This window comes from Oncorhynchus kisutch, linkage group LG19 (genome assembly GCF_002021735.2).
Source record: "Oncorhynchus kisutch isolate 150728-3 linkage group LG19, Okis_V2, whole genome shotgun sequence".
NCBI classification, from domain to species: Eukaryota; Metazoa; Chordata; class Actinopteri; order Salmoniformes; family Salmonidae; genus Oncorhynchus; species Oncorhynchus kisutch.
In genome coordinates, this window is record NC_034192.2 from 49,284,048 (window position 1) to 49,299,055 (window position 15,008).

The 15,008-nt window shown below is 37.4% G+C and overlaps 1 protein-coding gene across 1 annotated transcript; it reads left to right on the top strand.

Moving 5' to 3' along the window:
• Positions 1-1,118: 1,118 nt before the first annotated feature.
• LOC109864931 (uncharacterized) lies at positions 1,119-5,949 on the top strand. Its single transcript, XM_020453018.2, has 6 exons — positions 1,119-1,754; positions 2,019-2,363; positions 2,865-3,206; positions 5,333-5,449; positions 5,587-5,639; positions 5,763-5,949. Exons 1-6 carry the CDS (start codon positions 1,712-1,714, stop codon positions 5,889-5,891), a joined length of 1,029 nt encoding a protein of 342 aa, XP_020308607.1. The 5' UTR covers positions 1,119-1,711; the 3' UTR covers positions 5,892-5,949.
• Positions 5,950-15,008: the final 9,059 nt, after the last annotated feature.

Below are 15,008 nucleotides of genomic sequence, written 5' to 3' on the forward strand. Positions count from 1 at the left end.
TTATTACGCACACCTGACATCAATCTTTTATTTATTTTTTTGATTTTTTTGATTTCACCTTTATTTAACCAGGTAGGCTAGTTGAGAACACCTTTATTTAACCAGGTAGGCTAGTTGAGAACAAGTTCTCATTTGCAACTGCGACCTGGCCAAGATAAAGCATAGCAGTGTGAACAGACAACACAGAGTTACACATGGAGTAAACAATTAACAAGTCAATAACACAGTAGAAAAAAAGGGGAGTCTATATACATTATGTGCAAAAGGCATGAGGAGGTAGGCGAATAATTACAATTTTGTAGATTAATAACACTGGAGTGATAAATGATCAGATGGTCATGTACAGGTAGAGATATTGGTGTGCAAAAGAGCAGAAAAGTAAATAAATAAAAACAGTATAGGGATGAGGTACGTAAAAATGGGTGGGCTATTTACCGATAGACTATGTACAGCTGCAGCGATCGGTTAACTGCTCAGATAGCAGATGTTTGAAGTTGGTGAGGGAGATAAAAGTCTCCAACTTCAGCGATTTTTGCAATTCGTTCCAGTCACAGGCAGCAGAGAACTGGAACGAAAGGCGGCCAAATGAGGTGTTGGCTTTAGGGATGATCAGTGAGATACACCTGCTGGAGCGCGTGCTACGGATGGGTGTTGCCATCGTGACCAGTGAACTGAGATAAGGCGGAGCTTTACCTAGCATGGACTTCTAGATGACCTGGAGCCAGTGGGTCTGGCGACGAATATGTAGTGAGGGCCAGCCGACTAGAGCATACAAGTCGCAGTGGTGGGTGGTATAAGGTGCTTTAGTGACAAAACGGATGGCACTGTGATAAGCTGCATCCAGTTTGCTGAGTAGAGTGTTGGAAGCAATTTTGTAGATGACATCGCCGAAGTCGAGGATCGGTAGGATAGTCAGTTTTACTAGGGTAAGTTTGGCGGCGTGAGTGAAGGAGGCTTTGTTGCGGAATAGAAAGCCGACTCTAGATTTGATTTTCGATTGGAGATGTTTGATATGAGTCCGGAAGGAGAGTTTACAGTCTAGCCAGACACCTAGGTACTTATAGATGTCCACATATTCAAGTTCGGAACCATCCAGGGTGGTGATGCTGGTCAGGCGTGCGGGTGCAGGCAGCGAACGGTTGAAAAGCATGCATTTGGTTTTACTAGCGTTTAAGAGCAGTTGGAGGCCACGGAAGCGCACCTGTACGTCTATCATGAGGCACACAAGTACCTCTCCTATACCTGGCACTCCCTTAGGTTCCTTCCCCAGTCTGTATTGTTCCTGTGTTCATGCGTAGATGCTGCTGTTATGTTGTTTCGTTCCATGTTTGTTGTTTTATTAAACGTTTCACCTGCACCTGCTTCTCAACTCACAGTGTCTTCGTTACACATTCAATGTAAAAACTCTACTGAGAATGTTTTGAATCGTGATCTTGGCTTAATCTGAGTCTTGGATATATTGCATCACTGAGCAATATCTGGTTGTAATGTAGGCCAACAAATTAGTGCACACCATAAATCTTTAGATTGCCTACAGTACATGGCTGAATACGGATGGAAACGTTCAACAGGAAGTGATGCATGTCTTTCCCCTAACCAATCAAGTCATTCTTAGATTTTAAACATCCCACAATTCTTTTCATTTTGTCAGTCAGTCATTCATAGTAACAAAGAAAAACAGTTGTTAAAGCTACAGTTAGTCCATATCAGGATGATCAGAATCTGCCTTCTTTGGGGACTTCTCTCTCAAGTGTGTAAGTGCATGTCCTAATCTCACATAGTATTTTACTGAACAGTAAAATTGAAAATCGAAAAGAATAAGACTCTCATATTGGAAAGTCATATCTGAAGGTAATGAAATATATTCAGTTTGGACAGCAATGTGACCGATATATCTTCAGACATTTTAAATTGCAGTAGTTTGATGTCTTAACTAAGAAAAAACACTGTTACTCAAAGGTTGAACAATGTCCATTTTCATTTAAATTTGACATCTGATTACATTCACATTTTGGCAGACCTGATTCAGACTGAAGATGCTCCTCAACCAATACCAGTGACTACTCGTCTATTTGGAGACAATATATCTTTGCCATGTCCTAAAGCAGAATCTCAACAATTCCTGTACTGGTACAGACAAACTGTTGGCCAACTGCCCCATCTTGTCGCATCTGTATCCTATGCATCAGGACCTGTACTTAATGGAGAGTTTAAGAACCCACGTTTCAAAGTGGAGGAATCTGAATATGTGTATAATCTCATTATCAGAAATATCAGCACATTAGATGAGGCAACATACTTTTGTGGAATGGGGACAATATATGGGATGAACTATGGACATGCAACATTTTTGGCTGTGAAGGGTAATTTAATTTAAATTGTGCATTTCAATATTCACCAAGTGTTTTTGTGTATTGTTATACATACAGTAGATGTACACTGCCATGTACAGTAGATGTTCAGAAAAGTATAAACAATCTTGCTGCAGTATGCATAGAAAGTGGATATTCATGGATGCGTGTCATAATGGTTAAATGTAAAAACAACTTGTCATTTTTGGAGACAGGTTTTTGAAATGACATCGTTATGGTATAGCTAGCAAAAGAGTGTAGAAACAGTAGCTAACTCACTTTTACTGTAAACAACTCTTAAGATGCCTGGCTAAGCATCTTGGCTGACTGTGGGGTGAATACATTTGAATAATTACTGACAAATAGAAACTGCACCTCTCTTTACTAGCAAGCAAAACGCTGTTTCCAAAACTGCCGTGTGCCTAAAGGAATGTTTGCTATTTAAAACTCTATGACCTCTCCACTTTACAAGCATATGAATGATTATGTTCTCAATACAATGACACAATATAGGACACAATCACCCTACAGTGGTGCAGCAACTAGTTTCTGATCCAGTCCATCCAGGAGACTCTGTGATTCTACAGTGTACAGTACTCTCTCAGACCTGTACAGGAGAACACAGTGTGTACTGGTTCAGAGCCGGATCAGGAGAATCCCATCCAGGAGTAATTTACACCCCTGGGAACTTGAGTGATGCGTGTAAGAAGAACCCCGAGACTCCCTCTCCTACACAGAGCTGTGTCTACAGCCTCTCCAAGAACAACCTCAGTCTCTCTGATGCTGGGACTTACTACTGTGCTGTGGCCACATGTGGGGAGATCCTGTTTGGCAACGGAACAAACCTAAATATTGGTAAGTAATGAATATTATGTGTTATAATGTTGAAAATACAGAAGAAAGTTTAGTCATATTAAAAGTGGTGCATGTACATTGAGTGTACAAAACATTAAGAACATCTTCCTAATATTGAGTTGCACCCCCTTTTGCCCTCAATTTTTTGGGGCATGGACTCTACACGTTGTCGAAAGTGTTCCACAGGGATGCTGGAACATGTTGACTCCAATGCTTCCCACAGTTGTGTCATTTTGGCTGGATGTCCTTTGGGTGGTGGACCATTTTTGATCCACACGTGAAACTGTTGAGCGTGAAAAACCCAGCAGCATTGCAGTTCTTGACACACTAAAACCGGTCCGCCTGGCACCTACTACCATAACCCGTTCAAAGGCACTTAAATATTTTGTCTTGCCCATTCACCCTCTGAATGGCACACATACACAATCCAATTGTCTCAAGGCTTAAAAATCGTTCGGTAACCTATCTCCTCCCCTTCATATACACCGATTGAAGTGGATTTAACAAGTGACATCAATAAGGAATCATACCTTTCACCTGGATTCACCTGGTCAGTCTGTCAAGGAAAGAACATCTTCTCATAATGTTTTATACAGTCAGTGTTCAGCACAGTGGTTGAGGTCAATGTGCCTTTTGCTATAACAATATTCTCATCATTGACCAGAAATGAATGTTCAGCTGAAAATTCTTAGATGCTGTAAACAAAATACAACCTGCTAATAACTTATTTAAAGAAATACAAAATTAATATTTTGACAAATCTCTCCTTCAAAATGTGGCTACAATCAATCCACATCTTTCATATGATAATAATACCAATTTTATGGAATGTGTATAGTGCTTTTCATTACAAAATTCATCTCAAAGCGTTAAAAAGCTAAATCAAATGACAAACACAACAAATATAAATTGAGACGATGGAGATAGAATAGAATGTCCTTAGGTAGATTAGGATGACGGAGATGGAGATTGAATTTCCGTTGTCACATTTGAATGATGGAGATGGAGATTGAATGTCCTTAGGCAGATTAGGATGTTGGAGATTGAATGTCCTTAGGCAGATTAGGATGTTGGAGATTGAATGTCCTTAGGCAGATTAGGATGTTGGAGATTGAATGTCCTTAGGCAGATTAGGATGTTGGAGATTGAATGTCCTTAGGCAGATTAGGATGTTGGAGATTGAATGTCCTTAGGCAGATTAGGATGTTGGAGATTGAATGTCCTTAGGCAGATTAGGATGTTGGAGATTGAATTTCCTTAGGCAGATTAGGATGTTGGAGATTGAACGTCCTTAGGCAGATTAGGATGATGCAGTTGGAGATTGAATGTCCTCAGTCATACTAGGAAAAGGGTGTTGAGGAAGGTAGGGCTGGAAAGGCAGGATAGAGACAAAAGACAGAGCCCCTCATCAGAACATCACACATACTTCTCCTGCATTCAGTTCCTCCATGGAAGCCGCTCCTTTCTGTCGGTACTGGTTCTCCATTACAAAAAATGTAGCAACCACCTGGGTGTTGCCACTGTTGCTGAAAGTGCAGGGAAAGTCACCAGAAATCAACAGTTGTTAGGAACAGACACTGATCCTCCTCTGCCATCTTCAGAAACATTTTTATTTTAATATAAGGGTGGTATCTATATATATCTTACTATTTTTTTAGTCATATAAATGGTGTTATATATTTCTTACTATTTTATATTAATGTAATGGTGGTATGTATTTCTATTATTATTTTATCTTACTATATGGTTGGTATATATGCCTCTATCTATATTATTTTAATATAAGGGTGAAATAGATCTCTCATACTATTTTATTTTAAAATAAGGGTGGTATATATTTATTTTACTATTTTGTTTTAACATAAGGGTGATATGTATCTCTCCTACTATTTTATTTTAATTTAATGGTGGCATATATCTCTTTTATAATTATATTTTAATATAAGGGTGGTATATATATATTTATATATATCTCTTACTGTTTTATTTTCATATAAGGGCGGTATTTTTCTCTTACTATTTTATTATAATTCAAGGGTAGTTATATCTCTCTTCCTATTTGATATTAATATAACGGTGGTATACATGTATATCGACTCTCATTATTACATTTTTATTCCTTTTAGAAAGATCACTGGATCATGTAGTCATTGGACTGGGAGTGACATCAGTTTTCTGTGTGATTGTGATCATTATACTCATCTTCAGCAGAATTACAAAGCCAATTTCTGAACATTATAAAGGTGAGTCCTCTGGTATTACAAACTGTAGTTGAACACGTAATACATTTTACGATTAATGCACAATACTTGTCATCAAGTATAATACCTCTGTCTTTACCTTTTGTCATGTTGATGCTTGTTTTTATTCATGTTAACAGTGAGTGTTGCTCAGCATATTAGACATGACAACTCAACCACTGAATATGATCAGGTAATAAATACAATTGTTATAATATTGGCCTGTTGGTAGATCATTTGTGATATGATACTTGATACTCAAATTTTCTGACTATTATTATGACTACATTTTTTAAACCAACAACATTATTTACAGGATCATGACCCAGATACCCTGAATTATGCTGCATTGCATTTCTCTGAGAGGAAAACTAAAAGAGGAAGAAAGAAGAGAGAGACACAACAGGAGAGTGTGTACTCTGATGTCAGAGTAGACTGGGACTGAACGTTGTTTATGTGCAGAGGAATGGATGTAGTTTGGGCAATAAACTTTTCTTAATATATAATGTATTTAAACAGTCATGATATTTTACCCTTAATGATACAGTGACATTTTCTGTCAAGCAAGACAGTGGCAGAATTGTCCCTATACCCATCATGAGGTTATTACAACCTAGCCTATGAATGAAAGTTTACAAAATAGGTGCACACAAGTCCAGATAAAGATTTGAGGTGACAGACACTGACACATGGACAGAAAGGGACACATTCAATACCGCCTTGCACACTTTTGCCTGCATCTAGCGGATCTAGTGTGTCATCATTAGTCCAACAGTTACAAACTGGAAAAATTCAGGTATATTTATTACCTGAATTTATTATAGTTTCGTTCCGTTTGCATCCGTTGAAGATTTGTTTTAACAGAATCTGAGGAATGAATACACCACCGTTCACACTCAAACAGCTCACTTTCATAACCACATACAAACAGCTTGTTGTATTCCTTCTCGCATCTACGCTCTCTCCTCCTCTCACCTTTTAGCTTCGCTTATGGACTTCAATGCACAACACATCAGCTGTCTGTGACCAGGTGAAAAACCTTTCCAAACCGATCATTCATGTCATAACCGCTACATACCTCACACATCGTTGTCATCATATTAGTTAAAGTAACGTCATAGTCAGCATAGCTAATAGAACTAACAAGATATTTCACCCGCTACAATGATGCAGTACAATGTACAGTCAGTAAGCAGATTAGCACTTACACCAAATTAGTCAAACCAAAAGCTTACCTTTACTTGAAAGAGTTCCAATTTTGCATAGTTAAAGCCAGCTATCTAACATAGCATCCCTCTATTTGAGCTGGGTGTTTGAGTAGGCAAAACTAGCTAGCTGCATTTGCTAGCTAAGTAAGTGAAAGTGAAAGTGAAAAACAAAAAACAAATATATCTCTCTTTCTCTCTCCCAATCATCATTCATTTTTTAAGAAAGTAATTTGTTTAAAACTGTTAAACTATTGTCTTTCTCTCTCTTTGAGTCAGCTACTCACCACATGTTATGCAGTGCAGTGCTAGCTAGCTGTAGCTTATGCTTTCAGTAATAGATTAATTATCTTATCCGTTGGTTGGGTGGACAAAATTTCAGTTAATGCTACAAGAGCTCTGATGAGTTCGAAGATGTCCCCCGGAAGCTGTCACAATTACTATGTAATTAAACATGAGAGTCCTACGTTTGTATTGAAGTCAATGTACCCAGAGGAAGACGGAAGCTAGCTGTCCTCCAGCTACACAATCATGCATTCCCTAGAGAGTGCTGTTGAGGCTACTGTAGACCTTCATTAAAAAACAGTGTGTTTTAATCCATTACTTGGTGACATTAATATATTTTGTATCGTTTAATCTAAAAAGTATAACTTTTTAAATGTTTCACTATTACATTTTTTATGAAATTCACTGAGAACTGTCCTCCCCTTCCTCCTCTGAGGAGCCTCCACTGATGTAGGAAGCTAATTCTTCTAGGAGCGTTCTCTGTCAGAGTAACACTGTAATGGAATGGCTTGTCCTGTCAGGTAGAGGGCCAGAAACCATTGAGGACTTTAAATCACTCCTGAGAAACCCAGTTTTTTTTGTTTGGCCTTTAATCTGTGATTGTATTGTTATTTTAGACTTCCTTAGTGATTCTATGTCATCCTCTTGTATTGTATCTCTTGTATATCAGCCCTTTGCTTAGACATACTGTTTAACTGTGAGCCAACTCAGTGGCAGTGTGCTTAGTGTCCTCCCTGAGATTAGAAGGTTGAGGGTTTGATCCCCGATCGAGTCACACCAATTACTCTAAAAATGGGACCGGATGCCTCTCTGTTTGGCACTCAGTATAAAGGAGATGGATTGGGTTAAGTGTCCTGTCCAGGAGGTGTACTTGTACATCAAGCTGCATACCGCTATAGAATCGGGAGATAGGCTCCTGCCGCTATGAGGCATTCTGTCTCGAACAAGGATTAATTACTTTCCTAATGTTATATTGTAAAGTTTGATCAGCCCCCATAAAGTTGATCAGCCCCCATTTGAAGTCATTTTTCTATTTGCAATAATGTATAATTGTATTATGGTTCTATTTTTATTGTTTTAATAATTTTAGCTAAATGTATTATTGTTGTGGTATTTACTGTAACCCATGAAACAAACATTGAGGTATTATATTATTATATTATAATATTGTATATAATGTAGGTTAATTACGTTCTACAGTATTTATTGAGTTCACACAGCGTACTGTAATTATAGCTATAATGTACCAGCATGTACCAGTAGTGCTGTGTCGAATTGTTAAACCAATTTATCATTAAACATTGCCTGATGTATCGTATTATTTAAAATTGAGCTTTAATAATGGTACAAAGAGTGACTGTCCTCAAAGGTGTAAACTTCGAAATTGACAACAAATAAAACATAATGCACATGTATTAATACTTGATTCTGAAATAATCAAAGAAACAAAACAGTACAAGCCAGATACTGCATACAAACAAATCAACCCTCATAACATAAAGCAAAATTTTTTACCATTATTAAAAGCTACATGTTAAAATAATATGATTAATCAGACAATATTTAATGATACATTGGTTTAATGATTCTACACAGTGCTACTGGTACATTGTTTAATTTGTCACTAACCCATCAGAGGGGCTGAAGATGTTCTTGGAGAGGGTGTAGACACAGCTCTGTGTAGGAGAGGGAGTCTCAGGGCTCTTCTCACACTTATCACTCCAGTTCCCAGAGGTGTAAATGACTCCTGGGTGGGATTCTCCTGATCCGCCTCTGAACCAGTACACACTGTGTTCTCCTGTTACGGTCTCAGAGAGTACTGTACACTGTAGAGTCACAGAGTCTCCTGGATAGACTGGTTCAGACACTAGCTGCTGCTCCAGAGTTATCTTGGTAAACCTCTTTCCACTGGAACCTAAATTGTTTATTTTTTAAAACTCAATTCCTCTTTGCTTGACATCATGGGAAAATCAAAAGAAATCAGCCAAGACCTCGGAAAAACAATTGTAGACATACACAAGTCTGGTTTCCTTCTTGGGAGAAGTATCTATATCCACAGTAAAACAAGTCCTATATCGACATAACATGAAAGGCCGCTCATCAAGGAAGAAGCCGCTGCTCAAAAACCGCCATAAAAAAGCCAGACTACGGTTTGCAACTGCACATGAGGAGATAGATCATACTTTTTGGAGAAATTTCCTCTGGTCTGATGAAACAAAAAAAGAACTGTTTGGCCATAATGACCATTGTTATGTTCAGAGGAAAAAAGGAGAGGTTTGCAAGCCGAAGAACACCATCCCAACCATGAAGCACGGGGGTGGCCGCATCATGTTGTGAGGGTGCTTTGCTGCAGGAGGGACTGGTGCAAGTCAGAAAATAGATGGCTTCATGAGGTTGGGAAATTCTGTGGATATATTGAAGCAACATCTCAAGATATCTGTCAGGAAGTTAAAGCTTGGTCACAAATGGGTCTTCCAAATGGAATATGACCCTAAGCATACTACCAAAGTTGTGGCAAAATGGCTTAAGGACATCAAAGTCAAGGTATTGGAGTTGCCATCACAAAGCCCTGGCCTCAATCTCTTAGAAAATGTGTGGGCAGAACTGAAAAGGCGTGTGTGAGCAAGGAGGCCTAGAAACCTGACTTAGTTACACCAGGAATGGGCCAAAATTCACCCAACTTATTGTGGGAAGCTTGTGGAAGACTACATGAAGCGTTTGACTCAAGTTAAAAACATTTAAGACAATGCTAGCAAATACTAATTGAGTGTATGTAAACTTCTGACCCACTGGGAATGTGATGAAAGAAATGGAAGCTGAAGTAAATAATTATCTCTACTATTATTTTGACATTTCACATTCTTAAAATATAGTGGTGATCCTAACTGACCTAAAACAGGGAATTATTACTTGGATTAAATGTCAGGAATTGTGAAAAACGGAGTTTAAATATATTTGGCTAAGGTGTATGTAATCTTCCGACTTCAACTGTATAAGGATCCAGTCCATTTACACTTACACTTCAGTGTTTTGATGCAAAAATTCCAACAAAATACTTGGCGCATAGAATTAAAAAGGTATTTTCAGATATTATTAATCCTAATCAGACAGGTACTTTAGCTGGACGATACATTGGAGATCATATAAGACAAGTACTGGAAACAATAGAATACTATGAGATATTGGGGATACCAGGCCTTGTTTTCATATCTGATTTTGAAGGCTTTTGAAAAAGTGTGACTGGAGTTCATATAGAAATGCCTAGAATATTTCAATTTTGGAGAATCTCTTATAAAATGAGTTAAAGTAATGTATAGTAACCCTAGGTTTAAAATATTAAATAATGGCTACATCTCAGAAAGCTTTAAACTGTCAAGAGGAGTAAAACAAGCTTGTCCTATATCGGCATAACTATTTATTATTGCCATCGAAATGTTAGTTGTTAAAATTAGATCCAACAACTATATTAAGGGATTAGAAATCCGTGGCTTAAAAACAAAGGTTTCATTGTACGCTGATGATTCATGTTTTCTTTTGAGCAAAGATGTAGTGTTCCTATTTGATCATCATCACAATGACAGTGGATGTGTTTGGTTATTCCAGAAGAGAAAGAGAGAAATGTAATCCTACATGTGGTTGAAATCAGAAATAAATACAAGCATAAGAGAAGTCACATTTTCTATGATTAGCTATCCCATATCAAAGTCCTTGCAAATTGTCCAATCACAATCAACCCAGCAGGACCACCAACCCCTCAGATCCCAAAAGTCATTCCCACAAGTTCTGAACTTTTGTTTTACATAACATCATAAACAAAATTGAATCTCAATTTAATAAAAAATAAATTTAATATCAGTGCCATTACAGCGTCCCAACTGATGACTACATATTTTACTTAATGTTCAATGTTAAAACTTATACACATTTTCTAGTCAGATATGGATGGTATAACAGAACTTGTAGGGAATGAAAAGGTCAACAGTAAGGCCAGGGTCTTACTATGAATGTATTTGGAGCAGACCACCATTTTGTGGAGCCTGCGTTGACATGTGATTCCTCATTTATGGATGCCTTCAATGTATTTGTATTTTTTTGTATTATTTAATTGTATTTATTGATATAAGTGTTGTTTTATGTCAATGCAGGAATTGATTGGAAGTGTTAGGGGCAGTATTTACCCAATTCCTGGTCCTGGAGGTCCCCTATGTCTGCTGGTTTCTATGGAATGTGCATCTCAGATGACAACCTCCTTGTAACAATGGCATTTTGTAAAGTTAATGTCCATTTCATTTTTCATCGGTCGCCCAGTTCATTGTTGAATTATTTGCTTATCATCAGTTTAGGGTTCCTTCAAACCAGACAAACTAATGCGTAAAAAACACTGAAAGAGAGTGAATGTTTTTGTCAGAAAGCTTGCGATGACATGTCCTTGAAACAATTGAAAAAGTAGAATAGCATTTTAACTGAATAATTTCTCTTCACCACACCACTATATTGGACATGCTTTTCATGTGTCTTCGTTTGAAGGCGAGATATTAACCAGGGATATTAACCAGGGATATTATCCAGGGATATTAACCAGGGATATTATCCAGGGATATTATCCAGGGATATTAACCAGGGATATTAACCAGGGATATTATCCAGGGATATTAACCAGGGATATTAACCAGGGATATTAACCAGGGATATTAACCAGGGGTATTAACCAGGGATATTAACCAGGGGTATTAACCAGATATATTATCCAGGGGTATTAACCAGAGATATTATCCAGGGGTATTAACCAGAGATATTATCCAGGGATATTAACCAGAGATATTAACCAGAGATATTATCCAGGGATATTAACCAGAGATATTAACCAGAGATATTATCCAGGGCTATTGACCGGGGATATTAACCATAGATATTATCCAGGGATATTAACCAGGGATATTAACCATAGATATTAACCAGGGATATTATCCAGGGATATTAACCAGGGATATTAACCAGAGATATTAACCAGGGATATTATCCAGGGATATTAACCAGAGATATTAACCAGAGATATTATCCAGGGATATTAACCAGAGATATTAACCACAGATATTATCCAGGAATATTAACCAGAGATATTAACCAGAGATATTATCCAGGGGTATTAACCAGGGGTATTAACCAGAGATATTATCCAGGGGTATTAACCAGAGATATTATCCAGGGGTATTTGAGAACCACTGGACCAGCCTTTGACATCTCCCGTGGAGAGATTGTTCCTGGGAGTCTTGATAGTTTGGGAGCAGCATGTGTGTGTAGGTTGTATCGTTTGAGTAAGGCTTAGTAAAAAAAAGGAATGGAATGGGGTGGTGATAGGAGTGGTTTCAAAATGTTGCTTTTACAGTCCTTAAAGTTGTGTATTTACTTTTCTGAAAAGAAACAAAATCCCAATTCTAAAAAAATAAAAAATTATTGACAGCTTGGTTAAATTAGCTCTGAATAGAGCGATACAAAGCACACTTGACTATTGTAAGACATAACAGAGTTGTGTAACATGAACACGGTCACAGTTCTGTCAATGACATTACAATTGATACAGCATCAGGAAGGAACATTTTACATGACGGTACTCTGGTAGTCTTTCACCAGATGGCGGTGTTTCACTAGTTTAGGACATAATTATTTTACCAGTCTCACAGTCTGACCATAGGTCAATGTGGTGTTAAATACAATTATGAACCACGGCAATGTTTTCTCTCAGGTGTAATCTCTTCATACTGCTAAAATGCTGTAGTCTATTGGTCAAAGTTAATGCTACTAATTGAATTGATTTTGTTAGCCTTCGCTGTTGTATCTCATTAAACAATTAAATCATCAAATATGCCTTTACTAACATGAGATAATGTTTCATTCTGTTTTAGCTAGCAGCTGGAAAAGTAGTGAGAGACTTGACCCCTCAAAATTCAAATAAAATACAACTTGAAAAGAAAGGTACAAGTGAACCCAGTTAACCATATTTTTCATGCATATTGCACTTTGTGCATGCAACTCAAATTACTATTTTGGCCTATAATGTTCTCATTATTGTCAAAACTAGTGGTAGAGTGGACTAGCAGAGAAAATTGATCAATGAATAAAAACACATACTTGATTCTAAGGGTGCTTTCACAAATGCCTGAAACTCACTCCTTAGCCAATACCTTGTAGTCAAACATATCCAATTGTTTGAGGTTAACTGCAAGCGTATTGAGGTATATTGAAGTTCTTATTCCTAATAGGGAGAAGTACATGGTGAAAAGGGTGAGGTGTCACATTCAGGGGAATAAGACCAAGAGGTTCCATCTGTGTTTGGCTTGAATAAGGAGGTAGAGCTTCCAGAATGAGAGGGCTATGACTTTTTCCACTGTGTCTTTAGCCATCCGCAATGAAACCAACAAACACAAAAAATGTCCAGAGACAAACAATGCAGTGTCTGAAAAATATCAGAGAGACCATCACATTCTCACATGAGTTTGAGTCCAGCTAACAAACAACAATTATGTGCCATTGTACATCATTCGCTGGATTTATATTTTATTGAGCACACCACATGATGTTGACTTTCTGTACGGCACTTTGTGAAGGGCTTTATAAATACAATACATTGATTGATTGATTGATTGATTGATTGACTGTACTTGTGTGTTTGTATGAGGCATAACACAACTTCATGTCATTCAGATATTCTGTAGAGTAGCAGCAATACTTTTGGAACCTATTGGGGAATTTATTGGGGCTCAACAAAGACATTCAGGTTCACCCACTGGGTCAGTTTAACAAGTACTTTTGATTTACATTTGGTTGAGTTGTCAACTAACCGTGAATTCAACTTGAAATCAACAACAAATGTCACCATGTCATTGGATTTAGGTATATTAGCATAAACTATGAGAGTCTTGATTTCAGAAAATAACATTCTGAATGTGATCATCATCATTATCATCACTATCATCATCGTCATTATTATCACCGTTATTATCATCATCATCATCATCATCAATATCATCATCATTATCACCACCATTATTATCATCATCATTATTATCAACATCATTATTATCACCATTATCATCATCATCATCAATATCATCATCCTTGTCATCACCATCATCATTATCCTCATCAGTATTGTCATTATCATTATCATCACCATTATTATCATCATCATTATCATCACCATTATTATGATCATCATCATCATCATCATTATTATTATCATCATCATCAAAATCATCAGTATCATCAATATCATCATGATCCTCATCATCATCAATATCATCATGATCATCTAAAAAGCCTTTGCTCTGTGCTTCAAAATTGTCAACATGAGGATGAACCATAATCCAGAATAATTGAAGACATCAAATATAAAAAAATCAAATTTGTTATAAGACTATCCAATAATAATTGAAGAGATGGTGTTAAAAATTGGGGCTATGCTGAAGTCACTCATTTTATATATACACTGTGGGCTAATTTGAATGGGTCTAACTTCATCTGCCAGTGTGATTTTAGCTTATTTAAAAACAGATGTCTCAAATGTCACCCTTTTCCATATATAGTGCTCTATTTTTGACCTGAGCCCTATGGCCCTTGTCAAATGTAGTGCACCGCATACAGTAGGGAACAGGGAGCCTGTCTCTACATCCGGTAAGTCATAGAAACAGCACTGTCTGAAAATAGGTCACATCAACGTGGTGAGTCTCAGAGAGTTACTGATTAACCCAATCACACTCCCTCAGCAGACATGTCATCCTGGCCAAGCAGCTGAAGCTGAGGGGGGCTTTTCAGTGTTCAGTGTTTCTGTAACAGCCTCCCTGTGTAAATGTTCCATACTTAGGCCAAGCACACTGCAAATATCAGTTGAAAGCACATCTTGAGTGTAAGACATGTCATTCCAATGTCATAAACATCAACGAACATGTATGTATAGGAACCTCATGACCAGTTTTTCATATGTTGCATTGAACACTGCAACATGTTTTAGATGGACTCCTAGAGGACTTTTACTAACTGTCAGTAAAGTATGCCTTCAAGTAAAAACATTAGAC

What these genes read in the sequence shown, in the direction of transcription:
- LOC109864931 (XM_020453018.2), top strand. Translation starts at nt 1,712, where the DNA reads ATGATCAGAATCTGCCTTCTTTGGGGACTTCTCTCTCAAGTGT. An exon ending in AACATTTTTGGCTGTGAAGG is followed by an intron (nt 2,364 to 2,864) that starts GTAATTTAATTT and finishes GACACAATATAG; the next exon opens with GACACAATCACCCTACAGTG. An exon ending in AATTTCTGAACATTATAAAG is followed by an intron (nt 5,450 to 5,586) that starts GTGAGTCCTCTG and finishes TCATGTTAACAG; the next exon opens with TGAGTGTTGCTCAGCATATT.